The sequence below is a fragment of the Bos grunniens genome, chromosome 3 (genome assembly GCF_055505025.1).
Source record: "Bos grunniens cultivar Pamir isolate PY7600 chromosome 3, Bosgru_T2T1.0, whole genome shotgun sequence".
Taxonomy (NCBI): Eukaryota; Metazoa; Chordata; class Mammalia; order Artiodactyla; family Bovidae; genus Bos; species Bos grunniens.
Window position 1 is genome coordinate 44,705,084 of NC_141167.1, and position 24,793 is coordinate 44,729,876.

The 24,793-nt window shown below is 35.3% G+C and overlaps 1 protein-coding gene across 8 annotated transcripts; it reads right to left on the bottom strand.

Moving 5' to 3' along the window:
- Positions 1 to 2,629: 2,629 nt before the first annotated feature.
- DEPDC1 (DEP domain containing 1) lies at positions 2,630 to 24,777 on the bottom strand. Of its 8 annotated transcripts, none has more exons than XM_086394328.1 (13): positions 24,578 to 24,771; positions 21,020 to 21,285; positions 18,436 to 18,592; positions 17,664 to 17,782; positions 17,106 to 17,236; positions 15,731 to 15,778; positions 12,641 to 12,781; positions 9,888 to 10,739; positions 9,272 to 9,444; positions 6,880 to 7,056; positions 5,113 to 5,298; positions 4,247 to 4,423; positions 2,630 to 4,035 (listed from the first exon to the last, which is right to left on the bottom strand). In XM_086394328.1, the coding sequence occupies exons 1-12, from the start codon at positions 24,623 to 24,625 to the stop codon at positions 4,283 to 4,285; spliced, it is 2,439 nt and encodes an 812-aa protein (XP_086250454.1). In that variant the 5' UTR covers positions 24,626 to 24,771; the 3' UTR covers positions 2,630 to 4,035; positions 4,247 to 4,282. The 8 variants fall into 8 exon arrangements, with proteins under 8 accessions (XP_086250454.1, XP_086250452.1, XP_086250457.1 ...); XM_086394326.1 differs by having other exon boundaries at positions 6,871 to 7,056; XM_086394331.1 differs by having other exon boundaries at positions 2,630 to 4,423; positions 6,871 to 7,056; positions 24,578 to 24,777.
- Between the last annotated feature and the right edge of the window lie 16 nt (positions 24,778 to 24,793).

Sequence of the window (24,793 nt, forward strand, 5' to 3'; positions counted from 1 at the left end):
CAAGTATTAGAGGTTCTCTATACTTTGACAGATGGGAATATGTATTCCCAGATCTATGAGGTACTGAGATTGTTTGGTTTACTGCTTTTCAGTCCATTCTTTCCTTGCATCCTGCACCCCTCTTTTTAAGTACTCAACTGATCTACTTCACCCTGCCTAATGCCAATTAGTACTTAACAAAAACTTTAAACCACTGCAGATCTCTGAAGAGTTTTTTTTTTGTTTTTTAACTTTTTGTCTTCTGTATTTTTAAATAGCTTCCTCAGTCATCCTCTGATCTCTAGCTTAATGCACTGAGACACTGAGCTTTATTTTGGCTGTCCCTCCCTGCACTGTGGCCTGGCAACTGCCTGGAGGCAGTAATCTTGAGACAATCATAGGGATTCTCCAGTGGCTCACTTGGTAAAGAACTTGCCTACCAATGAAGAAGATACAAGAGATACAGGTTCGATCCCTGGGTTGGGAAGATCCACTGGAGAAGGAAATGGCGACTCACTCCAGTATTCTTGCCTGAAAAATTCCATGGATAGAGGTGGATGTGATTATGCACACACGCATAGGGCTTACCTCCTTTGTTTTCATTTTCTGAGGAATCAGTCTTTTATTACCTGTAGTTGGTATCTATTAACAGTTGCTTCATACATTGGGCTGGCCAAAACCTTGTTTGGGCTTTTTGTAAGATGTTATGGAAAAACTTGAAAGAAAGTTTTGGCCAACTCAATACTTGGTTTTCTAGTTGCTTATGGAAGGATAAGTTAGAGACCAATTAATGATACAAATGTTTTTTTCATAGTAAGCAAAAGTCAAAACTATTTTCAAATGTCTTATACATTCTGCATTTCCTCAGTACACATTTTGGGAGGTTTTCTGGAGAGATTAAAAACAGCTATTCTGTATATATTTCCCCCCTAGTTCTTAGAATATAAGATTCTTAGTTAATCTTGCTGCTGCTGCTAAGTCACTTCAGTCGTGTCTGACTCTTTGCGACCCCATGGACTGCAGCCTACCAGGATCCTCCATCCATGGGATTTTCCAGGCAAGAGTACTGGAGTCGGGTGCCATTGTTAATACAAAAGCTAAGCTAATTCTGAGTTAATAAAAAATTCTATAGTATAAAGTTGGTATACTTTATTATATTTAGAACTGTGAATTTTATTCCAGTGAACTGACTTTATTTCCTTAAATTTAGAGTTTAATGTTAAAACCACAATCCTTCCTTTTTCTTCTAGAAGTTTCAACAGTAATACCACATGCATACAACATGTGCTTTACCTTCAAAATCAAAGAGGGATATATCTGTTAGAGAGGTAACAGGCTGCATGGATATAAAATTCTGGAACTATTTTTAATTCTTCCAAACATGAGGTATAAATATCACCACTGATAGAAGAGAACAGAAAATATATTGTGAGATATGAGGACAGAGATTTGGAAGGAAAGGAATTTTAATCAGCAGAAATTTTATTAAATTCAATATAAGAGGAAAGGATCTAGAAATTGAGCTTAGGCTTGCTAAGTTCAAGATTTAAACACATTACATTGCCTCTTTTAATTATCCTTACAACTTGGTTAAGTAGATGTTATTATTCATATTTTATGGATGAGGAAACTCAGAGTTTACACTTTACAAGGACAGAAAGCTAGTCAGTAGGAAATTCTTTGTACTTTCCACTACTGAATATAGATTAACTAGATAGTATATGAGAAGAGTGGATCAGTAAATGACAGCAATTAGCAGAAGCTAGTGGGAATGCTTGGTGGTGATAACTTTTGGCACCAGAAATAAAATTTCCTACATGTTCCAACAGATTTGCTAGACCATTTCATATCCTCTTCCCTGAAATTTGCAACATCTTCCCCAAAATGCTTTACTTTCAAGGGCTGATTTTGATTCTTTTTTCCCAAGAAAGTAAAAGCATTAGAAGAAACTTTCTGTAAGCATTTAACATCAAAGCAACCCATCAATATTTGAAATTAAAGACTCTTTTTTTCCCCCTGATACAATGTTATCTGTCCACATTCCAGTCAAAGGCTAAGCATTCTACTTGTGTAATGTATCCTGTATGCTTTCACATATTCAATGATTGCTTCTGAAGACATTAATGTTTTCTTTTCTCATTAATTTTTTTCTTTATACTCGACCAAATATTTTCAACCAGTATGTACAATCAGAAGCTTTCTTTCATAACTAAAAATAGTTTAATAAGACACACACTACAAATAAGTTTAACAAGAAATTGCTCACAATTTTGTTTTGGTTCCTTCCCTTCTGCTCAAAGCAACTGAGAGGACTATATTTTTTCCTACAATCTCTTCTAGTGCTATAATTCTAGGTGTTTCTAGTATTAATTTCTAATATTTATAGAGTGCCTATTCTATGCTAGATACTGTGCTAAACATTTCTCTCATGCATTATTATATTTAATGCTCACAACATCCTAATAGACATGTACTATTATAATCTTTATCATACAGATAAGAGAAAACTGGGATTTAGAGAATTTAAATAACTTGTCTGCAGTTACCTAGTAAATAGCACAGTAGGATCCAAATCTGACTTCAGAGTTCACATTATTAAAGTGTTACATCATGTACTCTTTAACCTCAATTGAATGCACACTAATGGAGATGAAAGTTTACTATGTCTTTATAGTATTTATATACTTAATATCAATAAATACAAAATTAAATTGTTACAAAACCCACAATAGTTTTTATCACAATACACAACATAATTCATACTAGTACACATCTTTAAACAAATTTTTGAGTCTACAAACACTTTGGGAAGAATTCTAATTTGGTTCAATATTTTTAGCTAAGGTTTCTGGGAAAAAGATATATTATTTTCTGTTCCTATTTTTAATAAAAATATTAATCTCAAATGGAACATTGTCATTTTACTGTATGACATTACACTGAGAAATCAAAACAGTCATTGAACAATAAGTGTCTATTACATCCCAGTCAGTATGTATATCTTTACACTTACCAAATAGATATTAAATAATCTTCAGAAAAATTTGGAAGAAAAATTGCTTCAAGTTTGTACTGTTAGTCAAGTAGAAATTTGGAGAACCTTCTATTAAGATGACAGGAACTTACACTTGGGATTTTCTTCCATGAAATAATAAAGCCAATATGATACCAGTTTGACATTTTATTTATACAAAGTATTTAGGGCACTGATTCTCAAAGTTGGCTGAATATTGGATTCACCTGGAGAGTTTAAAAAATACTGAGGCCTATATGCTATTCGTTAAAATTTTGATTTAATCAATATAAGGTAGGGCCTGAGCATTTTTTATTTTAAAACTCTCCTGATGCTTCTAATATGCACCAATTTAAAAAACACTAGCTTAGAGAACTGTTTCATCATTAAAAAGGCTAGTCTTCAGTAGGAATGAATCCTCATGACTTGATTTCAGGGAGTGTACTGTTATTTTAAGTATATAATAGGTATATTTTCCTTGATTAGAAAATATTTTAGGGGAAGAGGTTTTCTGTTTTATTCATCATTTTCTCCTCACATCTTGAAGAATGAAAGGCATATAGCAGTTGCTAAATAAATATCTTTTAAATGAACATATGACTGCCTTCTACTTCTTTCATATTTCTACCTTCTTGTAGATTCATGACAATTAGAATGCAAAAGATGTTTACTGGAAAAAAATGAATGACTGAAGCAGTTGGGGTAAACATTAAAGGCAAACCAAAGTCTTATATATACATATTTTTAAAACACATAGATACATAAATAGATCAAAAGTAGAAAAAGAATATATAAGAGTGCAATATTTAGTAGATGAAAATTAATTCACCAAGTTTCCAAATAGTCTTCACATTCTTACACTTAGAAACAAAAGTAATTATAAACAACTAAAACATCTAGTTCTTTAAGTAACATCAATAAGCATGTGCAGATAAGTTTTTTTTTTAAACAGAATTACAGCTTAATCTTGATGAGCAAATGTCAGTTTTCAAAATTCAAGTAAATACAGTTTTAGCACACATCATGATAACTTTTCCAGATAGCTGTATAAAAAACAAAAGATCATTTCTGGTTAAAATATCTGGTATAATCTACTGTTATTTGCTCTCAGTTAAGGTCTACTAGTTTCTTAGCAGCTTCACAATGATAAAAACTATTTGGCACCTCCTTATATAATGTTTTATTGAAAAAAAATACCTTATTAATAAATACTTCTTTTATAGTACCTGAATTCTTACATATGGCTTCACTTACCAAAGTTCTAGAAGTAGTACATAATTTTCAATTCAATTAGTATCTTAAACTACGAAACTTTGGTTTTCTTAAAAATAGCATTGGTTGCTTGATTGTAGGTTTGTCACCGAAAAGTGCTGCTTCACTTTCAGAGGTTGGAAATCTTTTCTGATATATTAAGGGATATTCCTTCTGAAACTTAAAAATGGGGTGAAGAATTAGAGGATATTTAACATTATTAACCAAGCTGAAGCCACTGGTCAAGATTTTATAAGAATTCAGTGCTTTTCTCAAACATGTATTTGATAAGTATCCTTTTACTTTATCCTTGCTTCTCCCTCCACTTTCTCACATGTGAAAGGTATCTTGTAATATTTCTTGGAGCCCAGTTAGCATTAATGCTCTAGGATTCTCTTCTGGTATTAATTCTCCTAAATTCCAGATGTTCTTTCTTCTCATTGGTAACACCATGAAGGTCACTGGGATCTACTTGGTATATTTCATATTTCTTCAAGTGTCTCAGATCTGGAATTGGACATGCTAGAATCATGTGGCTACAGTGCTTTGATATAGAGCCAAAATTCTACATGGCAATGATGAGTCACTAAAATTTACATATTATAATCTAAAGTTTATAATTATTTTCCTAAAGCAATCCATGCTATAAATACAAAATACTTGACATAAAGGAGAGTATATGTTATTATTGTTATTATTAATTTCAGGACAGAGTAAAACCAAGCAGGTAGAAATACATAAGTTATATATATATAATCTTTAAAATTCAAAATATTAAAATAAGAAATTAGATTCTAAATGCTTTTAAGTAACAAACAGCAATAACATATTAGAAATATCTATGATTAGGAAATTATTCAATCTCTTACCTGTTTTATTTTTCTCCTTTTCTCCTTTAGAGGCAAACTCTTATTTTTAATAATATTCTCTAAAAGTTCTGCAATTGCAGCTTGAGAGGTAGAAACTTTCTGTTCATCAAACTCCTGAGCACTGATCTGCTTACAGTATGAATATGTTGGCAAAGGAGCAATCACTCCATCTCCAGGATTTTTAATCTGTAAAGAACAAAATGATACAGTCAAATCTATTAATTCAGGTCATGTTCCTATTTGGTAAATAATTCTTTCAATGGAATTTTGTTCATATTATTTTGCCACCAAACATTCAACACTTTAAGAAAACTGTATTATGCAGCAGAGAAGCAATAAGTCAGTAGGGTCTCACTCCCAGTCCTACAATCTACTACAGCTTTATAACCATCAGCAAGTGATTTAAACTTGTCTTGATTTGTCTCATCCATAAAATGGGGATGTACATAAGATATTAATAATGTAAAATCATCATTAGTACCATTAGCCATGGATTTTATTCTTTTAACCGTAAAACAATAACAACATGATGTTTTAATTCATCTTAAAACACTGCTGCTGCTGCTGCTGCTAAGTCGCTTCAGTCGTGTCCGACTCTGTGCAACCCCATAGATGGCAGCCCACCAGGCTCCTCTGTCCATGGGATTCTCCAGGCAAGAACACTGGAGTGGGTTGCCATTTCCTTCTCCAGTGCATGAAAGTGAAAAGTCAAAGTGAAGTCGCTCAGTTGCTTAAAACACTAATGTTCTGAAATAGTGAAAAGTGTTCTACAATTTTTGAGGTGTAAGAATATGGGCAGGGCCTCTAACATCTGTAGACAAGAGAAAGAAATTGTAGAGGATAGTTATAATCATGGTAAGTTATGGCAACATTAGAATGATATGCATAGGAAGAAACATGAGTATATATGCTGGGCAGTCAAAGACTGAATAGAACTGATGTGTTGCTTTTGGCTGTTTAGATTCCTTTTCTCCTTCCCATTCTACCCCCAACTATCCTTACTTTTTTTTGAATAACAGATTATTCTCTAATCTATGTAGAGTCACTCAGAGTATGGCCCTCTTTCCAACTCAATCACCTTCAACCACTTAAAAAATGTGCATTTAACCTAGACTGGGCCAATATGAGTCCATACCAATAACTCTTCAAATCAAAGGTGAAGGAATGGCTCTTTTCCCCCATGGAATGCAAAGAGCTTCAATGGACCATACGGCTTCCCTCATAGCTCACTTGGTAAAGAATCTGCCTGCAATGCAGGAGACCCCAGTTTGATTCCTGGGTCAGGAAGATAAACTGGAGAAGGGATAGGCTACCCACTGCAGTATTCTTGGGCTTCCCTTGTGGCTCAGCTGGTAAAGAATCCACCTGCAATGTGGGAGACCTGGGTTTGATCCCTGGTTTGGGAAGATCCCCTGGAGAAGGGAAAGGCTACCCGCTCCAGTATTCTGGCCTGGAGAATTCCATGGACTATATAGTCCATGGGGTCACAAAGAGTCAGACACGACTGAATGACTTTAACTTTAATCAAACATATTCCATCATGTGAAGGAGCCAGTTTTTAACTATAAGACTGAAATGGAAATAAGGGATGAAGGGATGGAAAAGAGTCCTTTGGCTATTTGAATCTCCATATTCTGTCTATATTCCTGACTTTTGGAGGTTATTTACGTGAGCTGAAATAGTTTCCCTTTTTGATAAGGCTAGTTTGAGATGATTTGACATTTGCAATAGACTAATGCAAAGAATTTTAAGACTTACAATACATACATGGCCCTTTCTTAAGTAGTCAAGATGTTTCTCTACTGCAGCCAGTAGGTAAGAAGGCACTTGAAGAATTTCCTGTTGATGGTCCATCAAGAAAGATACTAATCTTGCAGCAAGAAGCTCATCAAGATCTACTTCTTCAGCACAGCGTAACACACTCCGAGAAAAAGTGTGTATCATCTAGAAACATAATAAAAGACATGAATTTAAAAGCTTAAGGTTTTATATAAATTAGATTATCAGTAAATTCTAGGTAGCATTATGCTAACAGATTGAGATAAAGTGATAAGCCAACTTCAGCTTTAAAAATGAGGACAATAACATAACATTAGGAAGAATAAAATGCCAATTCCTTTTGTTTTAGTACTTGTTAATTCCTTAATATAAATTCCAAATGACTACAGAAGACTTAGCTTTTTCTTTAACTTTGTCACGCTTTTATTAGTAAATACACAGATTCCATTAATACCATATAAATATGGTGCCCCTGAGTTGGGAAGTTCCCCTGGAGAAGCCAGGAAGGGATAGGCTACCGACTCCAGTATTCTTGGGCTTGCCTGGTGGCTCAGATGGTAAAGAATCTGCCCGCAATGTGGGACACCTGGGTTAGGAAAGATCCCTTGGAGGAAGGCATGGCAACCCATTCCAGTATTCTTGCTTGGAGAATCGCCCTGGACAGAAGAGTCTGGCAAATTAAAGTCCCCAGGGTTGTAAAGAGTCAGACATGTCTAAGCACAGTACAGCACAAAGACTGTTAGAGAAGAGTGACTTAGTAAATTGATCCCACAAAAACACAAATAGAAGAATATATAACATATAAATACACGTGGTTACAAGGTTGGCACCATATATCTTTTGAAATTGGAAAATAGTTTTTAATGCTATTCCATCAGTCTTTAAAGACAACATGTATTTTTCAGTTCCATCATGATGATCTTCAAATCCTGGGATAAATTTTGGGTTTCAAAACTAATTTACTCTCATTTATATCCATATAAGCCACCAAATACAAGACACATACATGCATGCACCCTTGCACACACTATTTTCCAGTTTCAAAAGATATATGGTGCCAATCTTGTAACCACGTGTGTTTATATGTTATATATTCTATTTGTATTTTTGTGGGATTAATTTAATAAGGCACACATAAACACACACTTCATTCTAAAATAATTTGAATACAGAATTGTATTTTAGGTATTGTGCACATAATAGATGCTGAGCATATTTATTGAACTATTTTTGGTTTTATTTCTACATGTCTGGCAGGATTTTCCTATCTTCTACTAAGGTTCAGTCCTCAGATTTTTATTCTTTTTTTCCTCAGCTTTGTAGAGCTCATTTACTTCCATACCTTCAACTATCACTTTGCAAAACATGTACTTTCAGACCTGATCTTTTTTCACCAGGCTCATGTTTCCAACATGCTAGGATAAATTTCCCTTGGATGTCCTATAACCTAACTGAAAAGTGTAAAATCAAAATTATCTTCTTTCTACTCATATCTCTCTAAATATCTTCCCCTACAAACTTCCTTATGCTTTTTAGTGGTGCCACAATCACTGAGAGTAATTCTTTCTCTTTATATTAGGTCTGTTATTATTAAAAAACTGTCCTGAGTGGAAGAATGGAACTTAGCTCCTGATTCCTTGCTACAAGAACATCCTGTAAATTGAAGCTGTGCTCTGAGGAAGTGGCAGTTCTTTATAGACAGAGAGACACAGAGATAAAGAGAGAAACAGAGGAACATATTAGAGGTACACTTTCAAGAGTTCATTTCCAATGGGGATCTGCATATGAATGCCTCATCCCTCATCTTCATATGGAGCCCAAGACTATTTCACAGAAGTTCTTCCAACTTCCTGCTTACAGTGACAAGCCATCCTAATTCACACAATACATCAAATACAACTTTTCCACTCCCAGAGTATCTGAAACACTGTGACTTACTACACATGAATTTCCCATTAATTCTCTATTTCAAGGGTTACAGTGCCCTTCAGCTTTCAGTAGTGCCTATATCTATCTCCTCTTCTTTCCCCACCAAACAGAATTGGCATGAGGCAATATAATATGGTCTGACAGTCTGACTCATTCTAACATAGAATGAATGAAGAGGCAAAGTCCTCAGACAATACAAAGATCAAGATGTGAAAGTATAAAAGACTGGGCACAAAGGATTAATGTGCATTCTGCTGCACATTAGGGAAGGTTAGACTTTCAAGTCTTTTAAACTCAAGAATCTAGGATTTCAAGACCATGACATCACTTGAATAGTATTCTTAGTTTGGTTTTCTAACTTTTTTTTTCTGCTGGGGATGGGGGAATGGTGGTGGTGGTGGTGGTGGTGGTTTATGATTCAGACTTATTCTTTCCTTAAGAATCAACTTACCAGTGATCTTGTACCCATTGCATCATGAAGTTGGGGCATATCAACATTTTGACTCATTCGAGAAATCATGCGCATTAAAAGTTGAAGCTTTCTACGATTTGGTGGGGGAAGTAACAAACAACATAACTGCAGTGCATCGATGGCAACCCTCTCTAAATGAGGTTGCAGCAAACCTAGGAAAGCAAAGTCACCCCCCAGAAAAAAAAAAATCATCAATGACACTAGTTGTTTTAATACTACCATCATATAGTTATATAAGGAAGGCAAAATAATATTTTAATATTATATTTAACTATTCCATGAAATTTACACATTCTTCAAAAACATGGTAAGATATTCATTATTTTCTTCATAACCCATTGGATTATGAAGGACTGAAAATCTTTCACCAATTATAAACAGTGACTCAGAATAAATGAAATTTAAGGCAAAGAAAAGGAGTGCTTTAGGTAAGTAGAATAAATCTTAGTTATGCCATGACAAGTCTTATATAACAAGAATTTTTTCTTTTGGAGAAAAAAATTAAGCAATTTCAGAGAAGAAAAGCCAGGTAAGCAAAACTGGGTTAGTAAACACTAAAAATTAATATTACATGCATTGAAAGCATCAACCTTACTTTGTGTGCCAGTCAACATAGAAGAAGCTGGAGGTAAAGAGTTTTCTGAAAGTTCTATTGTGCTTTTGCAGAGTCTTTTATTGATTGTGGTACTAGACTCTCCGAGTTCACCTTCCATAGCTGTTTGCACACTGGTGCTGCCTTGTTCAAGATTTGGTTTCATGATAATTTCAGCCACTGGCATATTAATATAACTATTCCTTCTTGTACTACTTCTTAAAAGTAAACTCTGAGATCTACAAAGCTGTTTCGGTTTGCACTTTCCATTATATAACTCCTCTTGGTCTTGAATGGTCAAAGTAGAGGTTCTCTTATAACCAACAGAGAATGGCTTTTGAATACCTTCCTCTGAATGAAGATTCATCAGGGATTCCTGTTTGGTCTCAGACCCTAAAGATTGCATATTATTTTGTCCTTCTATGTTCAGAACAGATTGATGGAAGACACTGGAGACCTCTTTACTTGAACTCCCTGGTAAATCTACAATTCCTTCTAATGAATAGCACCTTGGTTTGATGTTAGAGGATAGAACATGCATTCTACTTAAGCCTATTAAATTATAGCAACTTCCTCCTATTATGTCATTAGCACTGGCTCTTCTGTTTTTAAAATTAACTAGCTGCATTTTCTTATCATATTTTTCTTGAAATCCTTGATCACTTATCTGGAGTCTCTCAGTAGTATCTGATTCTTCTTTTGTTTTGTCTTTATGAAGAAGACTGAGAAGAAGACACTCAGTTGATTTGAAGGAATTCAGATTGTTTAAATGAAGAATTTTTGAAGACTGTGGATCATCTTGGATTTTATGTATCCCTCTGGGTCTATCTGAAACTGTGACGTAGCCACAAACAACTACCAGGAAATGAAACAAAAATTAAGATGCAACTGTATGATAGTGGACAAAAATAAAACAAAAACAATAGCAATATTAAAAAAATAAAGCATCACTATAGTACATATTGTTAGTATAGTACAAATAGCAGCTGCTTAATTCAGAAGCCACTTAAATAGGACACATGCAACATTCAGTTACAAAGTGCAAGACTAGAGGTTTTCCAACTTGTGATGAAAATAATTTTAAAATTTATTTCAACAATCTAATTAAATGGATTGAGTCAAATACATTAAAAATATCTACTTTCAGTCTACAAGTATTAGAAAGCTCTTAATTATAAGACAACTGTAGTTTAAGAAAACATATATATGATTTTTCTCTCAGATACCTGGTACATAGCTCCTAAACCCAAGGAATTTCCAGAGTGATTGGAGCCTTTTATCCTTCACAATGAGCCTATTTGAGCACGCTTCAGTTTACGCTAATGAGCTGACTTAGGGCTGGCCTGAGTAAAGTTGAGTAAAGAATCTACCTGCAATACAGGAGACCAGGGTTCGATTCCTGGGTTGGGAAGATCCCCTGGAGAAGGAAATGGCAACCCACTCCAGTATTCTTATCTGGAGAACCCCATGGAGAGAGAAGTCTGGCAGGCTACAGTCTATGGGGTTGTAAGAGTCGGACATTACTTAACTACTAAACCACCACCAGTGCTGGCCTTGCTTAGAAGGTTGGAATTTTAGTCCTGGAGACCTGAGTTTGATCCCTGGGTTGGGAAGATTTCCTGGAGAAGGGAATGGCTACCCATTCCAGTATCCTGGCCTGGAGAATTCCATGGACTGTATAGTTCATAGGGTCACAAAGAGTTGGACATGACTGAGCAACTTTCACTTCACTTGACTCTGGTGTTTCCCAGGTGGCACTAAGTGGTAAAGAACCCACCTGCCAATGTAGAAGACTTAAGAGAAATGGGTTCAATCCCTGGGTCGGGAACATTCCCTGGAGAAGGGCATGGCAACTCACTCCAGTATTCTTGCCTGGAGAATCCAATGGACAGAGGAGCTGGGCAGGCTAAAGCCCACAGTGTCACAAGAGTCAGACACGACTGAAGTGACTTAGCATGCACACATGCATACCTCCCTGGAGGGGATGGTAGGGTGGTTGGTGGTGGTGATGGAGATCAAACTTAATCAACAATGACCAATGATTTAATCAACCATGTCTATGTAGTGAAACCTCAAATTAAAATGGAAACAACACAGCTATGGGAGCTTACCAGTTGGTAAATACATGGACAAACTTGGGAGAGTGACATTTCTGAAGAGAACATAGAAGCTCTGCACAGCCCTTACCCCCCTTTCTTGCCCTATAACTCTCTTCTACTTGGCTACTCCTGACTTATATACTTTATAATAAACTGGTGATCATTAGGTAAAGCACTTTCCAGAGTTCTGAAAACTATCACAGTGAATTATTAAACCTCAGGGGGGTTGTGGGAATCCCTGGGTTTGGTAATTAGCCAGGGAGAAGGGCTATTAAACCTGAGGACCCCATTTGCAGCTCCTGTATGAAGTGAGGACAGTCTTGATGAACTGAGTCCTTAATCTGTGGGGTCTAAGCTAGTTCTGGGTAGTTAGTATCCAAGTTGAAAAACTTTGCCCTCAACTTTTGGGGTCTGGGTTAACTGGGTAGTTTCAGAAATGAACTGAATTGCAAGACATTATTGGTGTAGAGAATTGGTGTTAGAATGGTATATTTGAATGACTGGAAAACATAACAGCAACCAGAATATTTCTGAGTTTTAAAATAATTTATAGCCTGTCACTTTCATATGTATCTTTTTTCATACAGATCTTTTAAATTACGGGGGACTTGGAAACCAGTAAAATAAATTAAATAATAAGGAAAAATCTATACATACCCAAAATGTTCACAAATAATTCATAATATTCAAAGGTAAGTAGAGGTTCAGGGAGATCTAGAAAATAATCTGCAATTGTTCTGAATACATCTCGCTCAAATCCAATATAAGTTGGATTATTCATATCATTACTTCTTGGCCCTAAGTGGAAGGCAAAAAAAAAGTGAAACATATTTCTTTTAAATATAATTTTTAAAGATACTTATAAAAAGCCTAAAGCCTGTATTTATTTCATGAAGGATCTATGCTTAACAACAAATTCTGTCATAATTCAAAAATTTAAAAGGTTGTGCATATCTCATGCCTTCTCACTATCTTTTCACTAGAAATCACTGCACTTATTAATATTTTGTTTAGTTTTAATATTTATATGACTGAAAAATTTGAAATATATTTTAAAAGCATCGGGGAAGTTTATTTTAATGGAATTTTATCACAATTCATTTTACATAGCACAGAATATTTAGATATTGCAAATAACTTTTTCAAATTGTCTTTTGCAAATTTATATTTTCATGATTAAATTTTGCCTGATATAAAGCATACTCTGAATGAATTTAAATACTGTCATTACATTGCTGTTCAATTAGCTTAACATTATTGAAATAATTATGCCTACTTATTGGTATTTTCCTCAGGAAATTCTGATCTCATGTTATAGATGAAGAAACTGAAGCTCAGAGCCACTTGCTCAAGAGGCAAGAGACTTTGATGGCAAAGCTAAAATTAGAACTCAGAGGTCTGTAAGAGCGAGTCATAGGACCTTGAGACTCAACAGCATTTAAAGTGCGGTCCATGGACTACATAATCAGAAACATCAGTGTGCCTATTAAAAGCATAATCTCTTCTATACAGTACAGAATCTATCAGAATTCCAATGCAGCTACGAATTATTGATCTAGAAATTTTTGCTATTTGTTTACTAATTTAGTAGCTTCCAAATATTGATCTGGGCATCTTTACTAGAAGAATCTTCTGAGATATGATTTTAAAAAAAAAATCCTGACATATTCAATCAGTTGAACCTGAATTTTTGGGGAGTATCTCTAGTGACTGTGATATGCACTAAGATTTGAGAGTTACTCTACTATCTTTCAAGGTAACACACACATATACACACTTAATAGTTTAAAGGCTAACGATGGCTTTATGTGGAACAAAACAGTTTTTATAAGGAGGATATGAGATATATTCTTAATATGTAGAATAAAAATTTTGATAATCATTACAAGTTTTTTAAGATAGAAAATTCTTTACTGGAATTAAACATATAAAATTTACAGTTAGAGAATCTAGGTTTGAATATATAGCTCCTCATGTATTAGAAAAAAGGCAAAGTTTTCTTTTCTAGAAAAAAATTGGGAATAGTATCTTGATCACTGATTCTTGTATGTCATAGGATTACTGTGCAGGAATAAATAACAAACATGTTAAATCAAAGTCTTAATATTGCCTCTGGCTAGACATATTGTTGTTAAACTGGAATCCAGTAAGTTGCATCTTTGGTATCACTTATGCATAACATAGACTGGGAAGCAAAAGAAACAAAACCTTAAAGATGAGGTATCAGAGAAATCCCTGGAATATTTGAGTTACTATCTATGAGGCAAGGTATGAGAGAGAAAGGCAGGTAGGCAGGGGAAGGTAGAAAGAGAATTTCAAAAATCTTATGTTTCTGTTCAAGATCTTTACCTTGATTTGATAAATAAAATTTTTCTGTATCTAATATTATTTACTTTATTGCTATTCTGTTATTTTGTCATATTGACACCCAGTGGACAATAAGGGAATATATACTTATTTTGAACATTAATAAAATACAAATTTTATAAGACCTAGAAAATTACTTCTGTAATGTAATTATTAAAATATAATTTTACTTTTGATGATGTGTGCATACACCTCTGTACACATTTTTAAAACTGACTTTTGAGAGCAATTAGTGTTTTGTACTTGAACAGGGCCTTAAATTATAAAAATCAATCATCATTGACCAGTATGGGAAAAGCTTGAAGAACAAAACATTAAAAAATTATCTAATTTAGTGAAGATCATTCTTTTTGATAAACATAAAAGTCTCATTAATATATCCTATGGAGAAGAAGCGTATCATGAAACATCTGAATGCTGAAGCTCTGTACAATGGCCAGGGGAATGAAGTGGGGTTTATAGACTTCATTTCTAATTGAAGCTTTATATTTACAAGCTGCTTTACTTATAAGTTGTGACCAACCTAGATAGCATATTCAAAAGCAGAGACATTACTTTGCCAACAAAGGTTCGTCTAGTCAAGGCTATGGTTTTTCCTGTGCTCATGTATGGATGTGAGAGTTGGATTGTGAAGAAGGCTGAGCGCCGAAAAATTGATGCTTTTGAACTGTGGTGTTGGAGAAGACTCTTGAGAGTCCCCTGGACTGCAAGGAGATCCAACCAGTCCATTCTGAAGGAGATCAGCCCTGGAATTTCTTTGGAAGGAATGATGCTAAAGCTGAAACTCCAGTACTTTGGCCACCTCTTGTGAAGAGTTGACTCACTGGAAAAGACTGTGATGCTGGGAGGGATTGGGGGCAGGAGGAGAAGGGGACGACAGAGGATGAAACAGCTGGATGGCATCACTGACTTGATGGACGTGAGTCTGGGTGAACTCCGGGAGTTGGTGATGGACAGGGAGGCCTGGCGTGCTGCGATTCATGGGGTCGCAAAGAGTCGGACACGACTGAGCGACTGAACTGAACTTACTTATAAGTTGCTATTTGAACCCCCTGGACTAATGAGACAATTGATGTTGATTATATCTAAAAATCATTTTTGAGATCTTCTAGCCTGTGAATTTATGATCTATGAAAACTGAGTCATAAATGATTAGCTTGGATTATAAAATCATTATCTGCAGAGAAAAAGTGCTCTATAACCCAATCCATATGTAATGAAATGTAATCAGTTCTACTAGATCTTCATTTAAACATCAACAGAAATGATATAGTTCAATTTTATCATGACTTTCATGAATTAAAATAATCCCTTGGCTCTTATTAAATACTATCAATATAATACATACACATATCACACATATACCGTTTGTTTACTTACAATTTGCTAGGCACTTCATGGCAGATAGTACCCAGTGAGGAAGATCATCTACACAAAAATTAATATCATTTAATTATATAATTATTGTAATAGTATATTTAAAACTTCACACTTGCTACATAATTATACATATATTTATATATATGTATATGTACTACCAGAATTAAAATTGATTACATATTTAATAATATATAGGGCCATATAGTATTTTAAAATACAAGTTTAAAAGTTAGCTATGCTTCTTGAATATTACTGATTTGAGTGAAACCTATGACAGAAAAAGCTATATTTTATTAATTATATTTTATAAAATATAAAAATTATATAAAATATAATATATATTAATATATAAATCTATTAATAAAATATAATTGATTAAAATACATTTTACTATTAAGGTGATTTCAAAGCAAGGCTTGCTTAAAATCTTTCAACTGCTACTAAGTGAAATATGATGCATAAGTGTTACAGTTTTTTGACACAAACACAAAAACCACACATACATTTCACTTGAAAAGTTAATAATCATAAATAGAAAGCTTAGATGAGAGCATACACTCAAGTTATTTCAGGTAATGAAAGATGGGACTGATCCAAAGCTGGATGCATATACAACATAGCTCCTAGTTTTCAGCATTTACTTTTTGTTCTTATGATTAAAATCTCAAAAGTTCTTGCCCACAGAAAGAATCTCAAAGTAATGCATGTCAGTTAATTCTACAGCCAGCAACTGATTATTAGGAAAAAAGAAAAGAGCCAACATTTTGAGTAAATTTATTAATACACTTCCTATAATGTAAATTTTCCAATGCAACTGGCTTGATTTCCCTGATTTTCTTTATATTTGAAACCAATACATTATATAAAATACATACAATATAAAGCCAGTATTCTTTTAAATATGGTTCTTAAGTTTGGACTTATTTTATTTTGTGTTACTTTGGTTTTGCATGTGTCTTGACCCCTTTAAATCTGTATGTAACTTGTCATGTAAGCTCCAGAAAGGAATGGACCATTTTTCTCTTAATCATCACTAATCTTTAGCACAATGCCCAGCACATTGTAGGTCCTCAATAAAATGTGGTTAAACAATAGTTTCAACTATATTTGCATACTCTTTGGATGCTTACTCTGCCATTAAAAAAATTCATGCAAGAATCCACCTTAAGAGCTAAAGCAATAGTGTGAATAATATTCATTTAAAAATTATTTCGAAATGATTACCAAAGCACCCCTGATTAAACAGTAGTCTCCCTGATGTTCTCTTAGTTGAAGCATTCTACTTTATGTATTTTGGTCTTTCTTTATCCTCACTATAGCTGCAGCCTTTTTCAGCAAGTTTAAAATGATTCCAACTTCTTTTATTGATACCAACCTGATTTGTCTTGCAGTATAACTACTCCGTGTTTACTTGTATTGGTCATGTTGTACATTATATACTGAGGAATTACTTGTTTGGGATTTATGACTTCTTCTAGGGAGGATACACCTAGAACGGTTTGCAGGCTAAATAGAAGAAAGAATACAAGCTTTTTTTTTTCTCCATAAAATAGGTGGAATAGAAATACGAGAGTATGAATAGAAAACAGACAAAGCTTTCAGAATATTTTTCTTAAATTGAACCTCTAAGGCTTATATTTAGTATCTACTTTAAAGTATATTTATCTTTATAAACTTTGAAGGATACCAACATAGACCCCAAACTATAGCTACAACTTTGAGTCAAAGAAAAAGCAAATCATAGTCAAACCATTCTACTTCTCCTATACCAGAACAATAAATACAAAAGTATTTATTAAGAAACACATGTACAGGTGAAATCCTAAGTATTGAGAATTAATCTGCTCTTCTTCAACTGAGCATCTTGATGAAAATAACAAAATAATATCCTTAACACCCCCAGGAACTTGGTCATAGCTTAGTTTTAGCTTACTAGATCAGAATAACATATCTCCAAACTTCTTCAACATCTTTCTGGCTTATTTCTCTGTTTTCAGCTAAATTTTCTTGATCTTCCTCGATTATTTCACAGTTCATTTTCTCTGAATTTTCCTGAAAAAAGAATTACTTTGGTTTAATATGATATGCTCAAATTTTAGAAATAATGAACTGATACTACTTCTAATATTTAGTAATTCTATTAGTATCAGTCTACTGTGGAGCTGTAAAGGTGTCACTTGAAGAAATAATACAATATTTGGGGCTTCCCAGGTGGCACTAGTTGTAAAGAAACTGCCTGCCAATGCAGGAGACTTAAGAGACCCCTGGATTGGGGAGATCTCCTGGAGAAGGAAATGGCAACCCACTCCAGTATTCTTCCCTGGAGAATCTCACAGACAGAGGAGCCTGGTGGACTATAGTCCATGAGGTTGCAAAGAGTTGGATATGAGTGAAGCAATTTAGCACTTGGCACGTGCCGTAATAGAGCTTTTGGTTTTGTATCTGCCCCCACTACTGTCAAATTAATTTAAAATACGTGCTTAAATTATACAAATAGTATTTCAAGTATGTCTCACTATAATTTTTATTATTATTTGAGTTCCAAACAAATTTACATGTATACACTTAGAATATAATATAGCTAAGTGATTCCAAGCATTGGCTTCAAATCTTAAAGAATCATTTACTTTTAATTATTCTATTGATATTATTAAGCACACAGTAATTATATTTAAACAAGTGATTAGTAAAAAAGATGTTTTTACCTGAGAGAAATGTAGTCCATGTTTTTTAGGGGTTCTTCGAGATAAGTTTCGCAATTTAAAAATACTATCTTTATCTTTGGAAAAATTCTCTATGTTGTTTTTTCTCAATTCTGGATGCCTTCGTGGAAGAGTTTTAAGTGGAGAACTTGTAGGAAATCTGGTTTAAGAATACGCAATTAAATAATGTGAGATAATGAACTTTTAGTGCCTATTTATCTTAGTGCCTATTTATCTTTTGAATTGTGGTTCTGGGAGAAGACTCTTTAGAGTGCCTTGGATTGCAAGGAGATCAAAAAAGTCAATCCTAAAGAAAATCAACCCTGAATATTCACTGGAAGGACTGATGCTGAAGCTGAAGCTCCAATACTTTGGCCACCTGATGCGAAGAGCTGATTCACTGGAAAAGACCCTGATGCTGAGAAAGATTGGGAGTGGGTGCTGGTGGGGAGTGGGACAGAGGATGAGACAGTTGGATAGCATCACTAACTCAATGGACATGAGCTTGAGCAAAATCTGGGAGACGGTGAAGGACAGGGAAGCCTGGCGTGCTGCAGTTCACGGGTCTCAAAGAGTTGGACGTGACTTAGCAACTGACCAACAACAAAAATCTTAAAAATAACTCAAAAACACTGGGTTTAATTTATCAAGGAATGAATATTCTACATAAATTAATTTTCTCATTAAGCCTTTAAATTTTTTTAATAGTTTCCTGATATCATGAGTAAACTGTATATTTTAACTTTATTCCTGTATAATTCAGGGTTATTATTAGGACTAATTCTTTAGGAGAGGTATGACTTACATACAAAACAGTTCTAGAAAGTTACATTTTCTAAATTTCTCTTATTAGTTATCTAATTTGTATATATTTTCTGTCCTTTGTGACTTCAATTTTCAGAACTCTGTTGTTCCTTTTGATTATAATGCTTTTCCTCCCTTCAATTTAATATAAAATATTTCAAAGATACAAACAAATACAGGGTGTTTTTATAAAATAACATCCACATAGGTGACCATCAACAAATGCAACTGTTAACATTTTAACAAGACTTCTTAAACCAATTCATAGCTTTATTATCACTGTAAAAGGCCTAGAGGTAGAGAGATTAAGAGTTTTACAGAATTTCAGGTAAGAGAGAACAACAGTCTAATGAAAAAAATATCATGAAGACAAGCAGACAGATCAGAGCGTACTGAGGCAGCATGATATACATGGTTTGATAATTACCTCATATTTAAAGAGAAGGGAAAGAATGAAAGCAACTACAGGAAAGATTGCCATTCATTCAGATATGGACGACTGAAGTGACTCAGCAATAGCAAAAACCAAAAATGGATATAAGAGGTCAAAAGTTAGCTTAGGAGATGGTAGTGATTTTTCATATGCTATATGATATGTGAAGTGCCTGTCTAACAGGCAAAAAGTGAGTCCTAAAGCTCAGGAGCGATATTTGGGTTGGAGACTTGAAAGTCATTAAGACATGGCGTGAAAGCAGAGACATAGTAGGAGACTGTCCAGGGAGAGAGGTGAAGTATAGACAAGCCTAGGACCTTGAGGACAGTAAAAGCTAAAGGATGAGCGCAGCAGAGAAACTCAAATGGTGACTGATGAGTAGCACAGAGAGGAAGGATTTACAGAGTTTTATACAAAGTATTTATATATTTGTTACTGTAGTTTACTTGTGTGACATAAACCATCTTTGACACAAAGGCAAAAATCTATTTCTACATTTCATTTGAAAAGCACTAATTTTGTAGAGTAAAAAACCACGTGTATTAGAATCCAAAGATCTAATTTAAGGGATATATAATCAAGAACTCTGGGTGCATGAGAGAAAACTCAATTATGCAGACCCAATTATGCAGGAGTCAGAAAGGTCTCCTGACCTCAAGGTGGGCTACAATATAGATGACATGAGAAGAAATGTATTCACTAGTCTGATGAATGTGTACATGAGCATATTTCAGACTGAAGGAATAAGATTTGCTGATGCATGGTCTCCACCTTTTCACCTGTAAAAATGAGTTAATATCTACCCTGTTTAGCTATTCTAGGGATTAAATAAGGAAAACATATAACTCATAAAGTAAGGCTGCTAGTACATGATAAATGCTTATTTTTTTTTCAAATTGTGTTATATTTCTTTTTTTAGTTATTATATAAGCTTGCTATTATTTATCTCATCATATGTATTCTTAGATTGTATAGATTATATGTCTATTGAAGGGAAGAACCTGTGAGAATTTATAATTCTTAAATCTATGAAACTAAATATTGATAATGTTCTGTCCTTCACATGTTACAGAGCTTTCAGAAGATGTTAAAGTTACAGTATCTCCTCCTTTCCTCACAACTTTGTTTTATTATATATACTATTTATCATTATAAGGTTTGAATTGTGCAGGAATTAGTTTTAAAGGACTTAAACTTCTAAGTGGTTTCAATTGAACTAAGAGCAATAGTTTTCTAAAGAAAATATTACTTCTTCTAAAGAGGCTGCTGTTTTAGTAACCATATAATAGAAGCAGAGTGAAACTTTATGGTTAAGTAATTCAGTTTTGCAGTTATTTCTTTGTTTAATACCTGAATAGCTGACTGTTGTCATCAAGATTTTCTGTCCCCCATTTGCCTTTGATATCTTCAATTACATGATTCTTAAGAAATTTTCTCAATAGCTGGATAGTCTGTTGCCTTGTAACTTCAGGACCAAAATTGCTATTAGTTCTTAATAGGTCATAAAGCCAGTCCACTGCTTCTCCTGCTGTAAAACAGTTGCCATATTTTTTGAAGTGTTGCCTATGTTTTCTTAGGGGCATTCCCACTCGAAAAGATGTGGTAATTTCATTCCACTGCAAAATGAAAAAAAAAAAAAATTAAAAATCCACTCATTCCTTTCACATATTATCAAATCATTGAAATTCATGAAGAAATCACTTGTCTTATTTGTGCTAAAATCTTTTTACATCTCATACTAATTTCTTATTATTAGTTACAGTGTTACAAGAATATTTTTATGTGATGGTTTTTGACTAAAAGTACTTCATTGGCTGATTGGCTTACTTAGGAAACCTAAGAATAATGGAGAACTGTAATGGACCTGCTTTTAGTCCTCAACAGAGAAAGCATTTATTCCTGTTTCTACAACTTCAACTAATATTAATGATATGATAGTAGCATTTGTGTCAGACATTATGCATTGCATTCATTACTTCACTTTAATTCTCACAATTCAATGAATGGGTACTATTATTATCCCATTTTCAGATATGGATTATGAAGTACTGAGATATTTAATAACTTGACCAAGGTCACACAGCTGAAAACTCTAGAACCTGCACTCATAACTAAGCAGGCCAAACAAAACTTATGGCAGGCAGTAGTTTTACTGGTAAAATACCTCTAGTATTAAAAAAAGTTTATATATTTACTAGTGAAGATTCCAATAATGAACATAACAGACGGAGTAAATTAAAATTTAAGTCTATTATTTGTTTGACACTGTGATATATTTATATTTTAAAAAGATAATCACACTCTCAGAAATCTTTTTCAAATTACCCAACCTTTTGGGTTTGTGGCAGGTCTAAGAGTGGTGGTATAGAAGGTGGTAGTGATAAACATTTTTTTTTGGAATACAACTGCTTTACAATCTTGTGTCAGTTTCTCTGTACAGTGAAGTGAATCAGCTATGTGTATGCATATATGTCTTCCCTCCTGGACTTTCCTCCCACCTGTCCTCTATACCACCCATCTAGATCAACACAGCACCAAGCTGAGCTCCCTGTGTTATACAGCAGGTTCCCATTAGCTATCTATTTTACACATGGTAGTTGGGTTTCCCAGGTGGCTCAGTGGTAAAAGAATCCACCTGCCAATGCAGGAGATGCAAGTTCAATCCCTGGGTCGGGAAGATCCCCTGGAGGAGGAAATGGCAACGTACTCCAGTATTCTTGCCTTGACAAAGCCTAAAGGGTTAGACATGACTGAGCACGCCCACGTGTATAATATACATATATATATATGTTAATCCTAATTTCCCAATTCTTCCTACCCTCCCTTTGTCCACACCTCCATTCTCTATGTCTGTGTCTCTATTCCTGCGCCAGAAATAGGCTTCCTCTGTATCATTTTTTCTAGATTCTACACATATGGGTTAATATAATAATATTTGCTTTTCTCACAGACAGCTCATAGAGCTCAATATCAAAAAACAAACAACCCAAGTCAAAACATGGGTGGAAAGCCTAAAAAGACATTTCTTCAAAGAAGACATACAGATGGCCAATAAACACATGAAAATATGCTCAGTGAAAATGGGCTTCCCTTGTGGCTCAGGTGGTAAACAATCTGCCTGCAATGTAGGAGACCCAGGTTCAAACCCTGGGGCGGGAAGATCCCCTGGAGAAGAATACATAGAGATGGCCCATGAACACATGAAAATATGCTCAACTTTACTAATTATTAGAGAAATGCAAATCAAAACTACAATAAGGTATCACCTCAAACCATCAGAATGGCCATCATCAAAAAAATCTACAAACAATAAATGCAGGTGAAGGTGTGGAGAAAAGGAAACCTCTTGTACTGTTGGTGGAAATATAAACTGATACAGCCAAGTGAAGAACAGTATGGAGATTCCTTCAAAAACTAAAAATAAAACTACCGTATGACCCAGCAATCTCACCATTGGGCAGATGCCCTAAGAAAACCATAATTCAAAATGACACATGTACTCCAATATTCATTGCCACACTATATTCAATAGCCAGGACATGGAAACAACCCAAATGTTCCATGACAGATGAAAGAATAAATAAGATGTGGTACATAGATAAAACAGAACATATAGCTTTTTAATTGAAAAAAATCCTACATTAGAGGTGAAGAAATCTGATCTGTAAGTCCAACTATGTTAGTACTTGCTATCCTACCACTTCTCTAACCTATGTGGTCCCAACATCATAGCACAAAATTTAAGAGCTGAAAGAAAACACAATAACTGTATTCTTTTCTTTATACACCTCCAGATTTCATATATTATTCAAGAAACTTACACTGAGCTGCAGTTTCTACGGGGGAGCCTGGTGGGCTGCTGTCTATGGGGTCGCACTGAGTCGGATACGACTAAAGTGACTTAGCAGCAGCAGCAGCAGCAGCAGCATTCTACAGATAACAACACACTTTCACCTACAGTAACATCTACTCTGGACAACTCTCAGCTCTACTTTACCAGTGGGGAAACTGATGCTTACACAAGTGATCCTCCTAATGTCACATAACCAGTGGCACAGTATCCTCGTGGATTGATGATCCAAATACACAAGACGCTGTGTGCAAGTACAAATCCTGTGACTACAAACAGTGGCTCCTGATGGGTACTTAAAATATTCTGAGTTTTAGCTGTTAGAAATAGCTGTTATTGAGTTGTATTCAGTCGATACATCCTGTATTTAATTCCACAAGACTGGCAAAATTAAGCTGTTACAATCTGATCCTACAAAACACTGGAACACGTTCTGCTGCTGCTGCTAAGTCGCTTCAGTCGTGTCCGACTCTTTGCGACCCCATAGACGGCAGCCCGCTAGGCTCCTCTGTCCCTGGGATTCTCCAGGCAAGAATACTGGAGCGGGTTGCCATTTCCTTCTCCAATGCATGAAAGTGAAAAGTGAAAGTGAAGTCGCTCAGTCATGCCCGACTCTTAGCGACCCCATGGACTGCAGCCTACCAGGCTCCTCCGTCCATGGGATTTTCCAGGCAAAAGTACTGTCGTGGGTTGCCATTGCCTTCCCCTAAAATCCTGTTGGGGGTAGGAAATATGGCGTGAGGCGCGTCTAAACTCAGACTAATCTAAGTCATTCCAGGGGACGCCGAAAACACCAAGAACAGAGTCACTTAAGAAGTTGGGTCGATGCGCCTACCCCAGGAACCTGGAGCAAAGAAAGGAGGAGGGCAGACTCTCAAAGGAGGGGGACAATCGTGTCCTGCAAAGATCCGCGATACTCGAGAACTCCCCTCATCCTCCTCTTCAGCGATCTCCTGGGCTCTGGCGCCCATCCCTCCGCCCTAGGAAAAACTATGAACCTTCTCACGTAAAACCGGCCATCACCCCGCTGGCCAGTCTCGTCGTTCGCGCTGTCTTACCAGCTTAGTGGCCCGATAAGGGCCTGGAGGCACATCCCGATTCTCCATTCCGCCCACCAGGCCCACGGGTCCCTCAGCGCCCAGTGCCCGGCATGGAAGCGGAAGGCGACCCTCAGACCCCGATTCCCGGGCGGTGACACAGATCCCCACAACCGTCGACCCCGCCGTTGATTTGAATACCGCCGAGGGCTGCGCTGATTGGCTGAGCTGCCTGGC

Coding starts and splice junctions, on each gene's coding strand:
- DEPDC1 (XM_086394331.1), bottom strand. CDS start 24,625: ATGGAGAATCGGGATGTGCCTCCAGGCCCTTATCGGGCCACTAAGCTG. Junction 17,783..18,435: donor ATGGACTACATTTCTCTCAG/GTAAAAACATCT, acceptor TTCTTTTTTCAG/GAAAATTCAGAGAAAATGAA. Junction 4,424..5,112: donor AAAGGAGAAAAATAAAACAG/GTAAGAGATTGA, acceptor CCCATTTTTAAG/TTTCAGAAGGAATATCCCTT.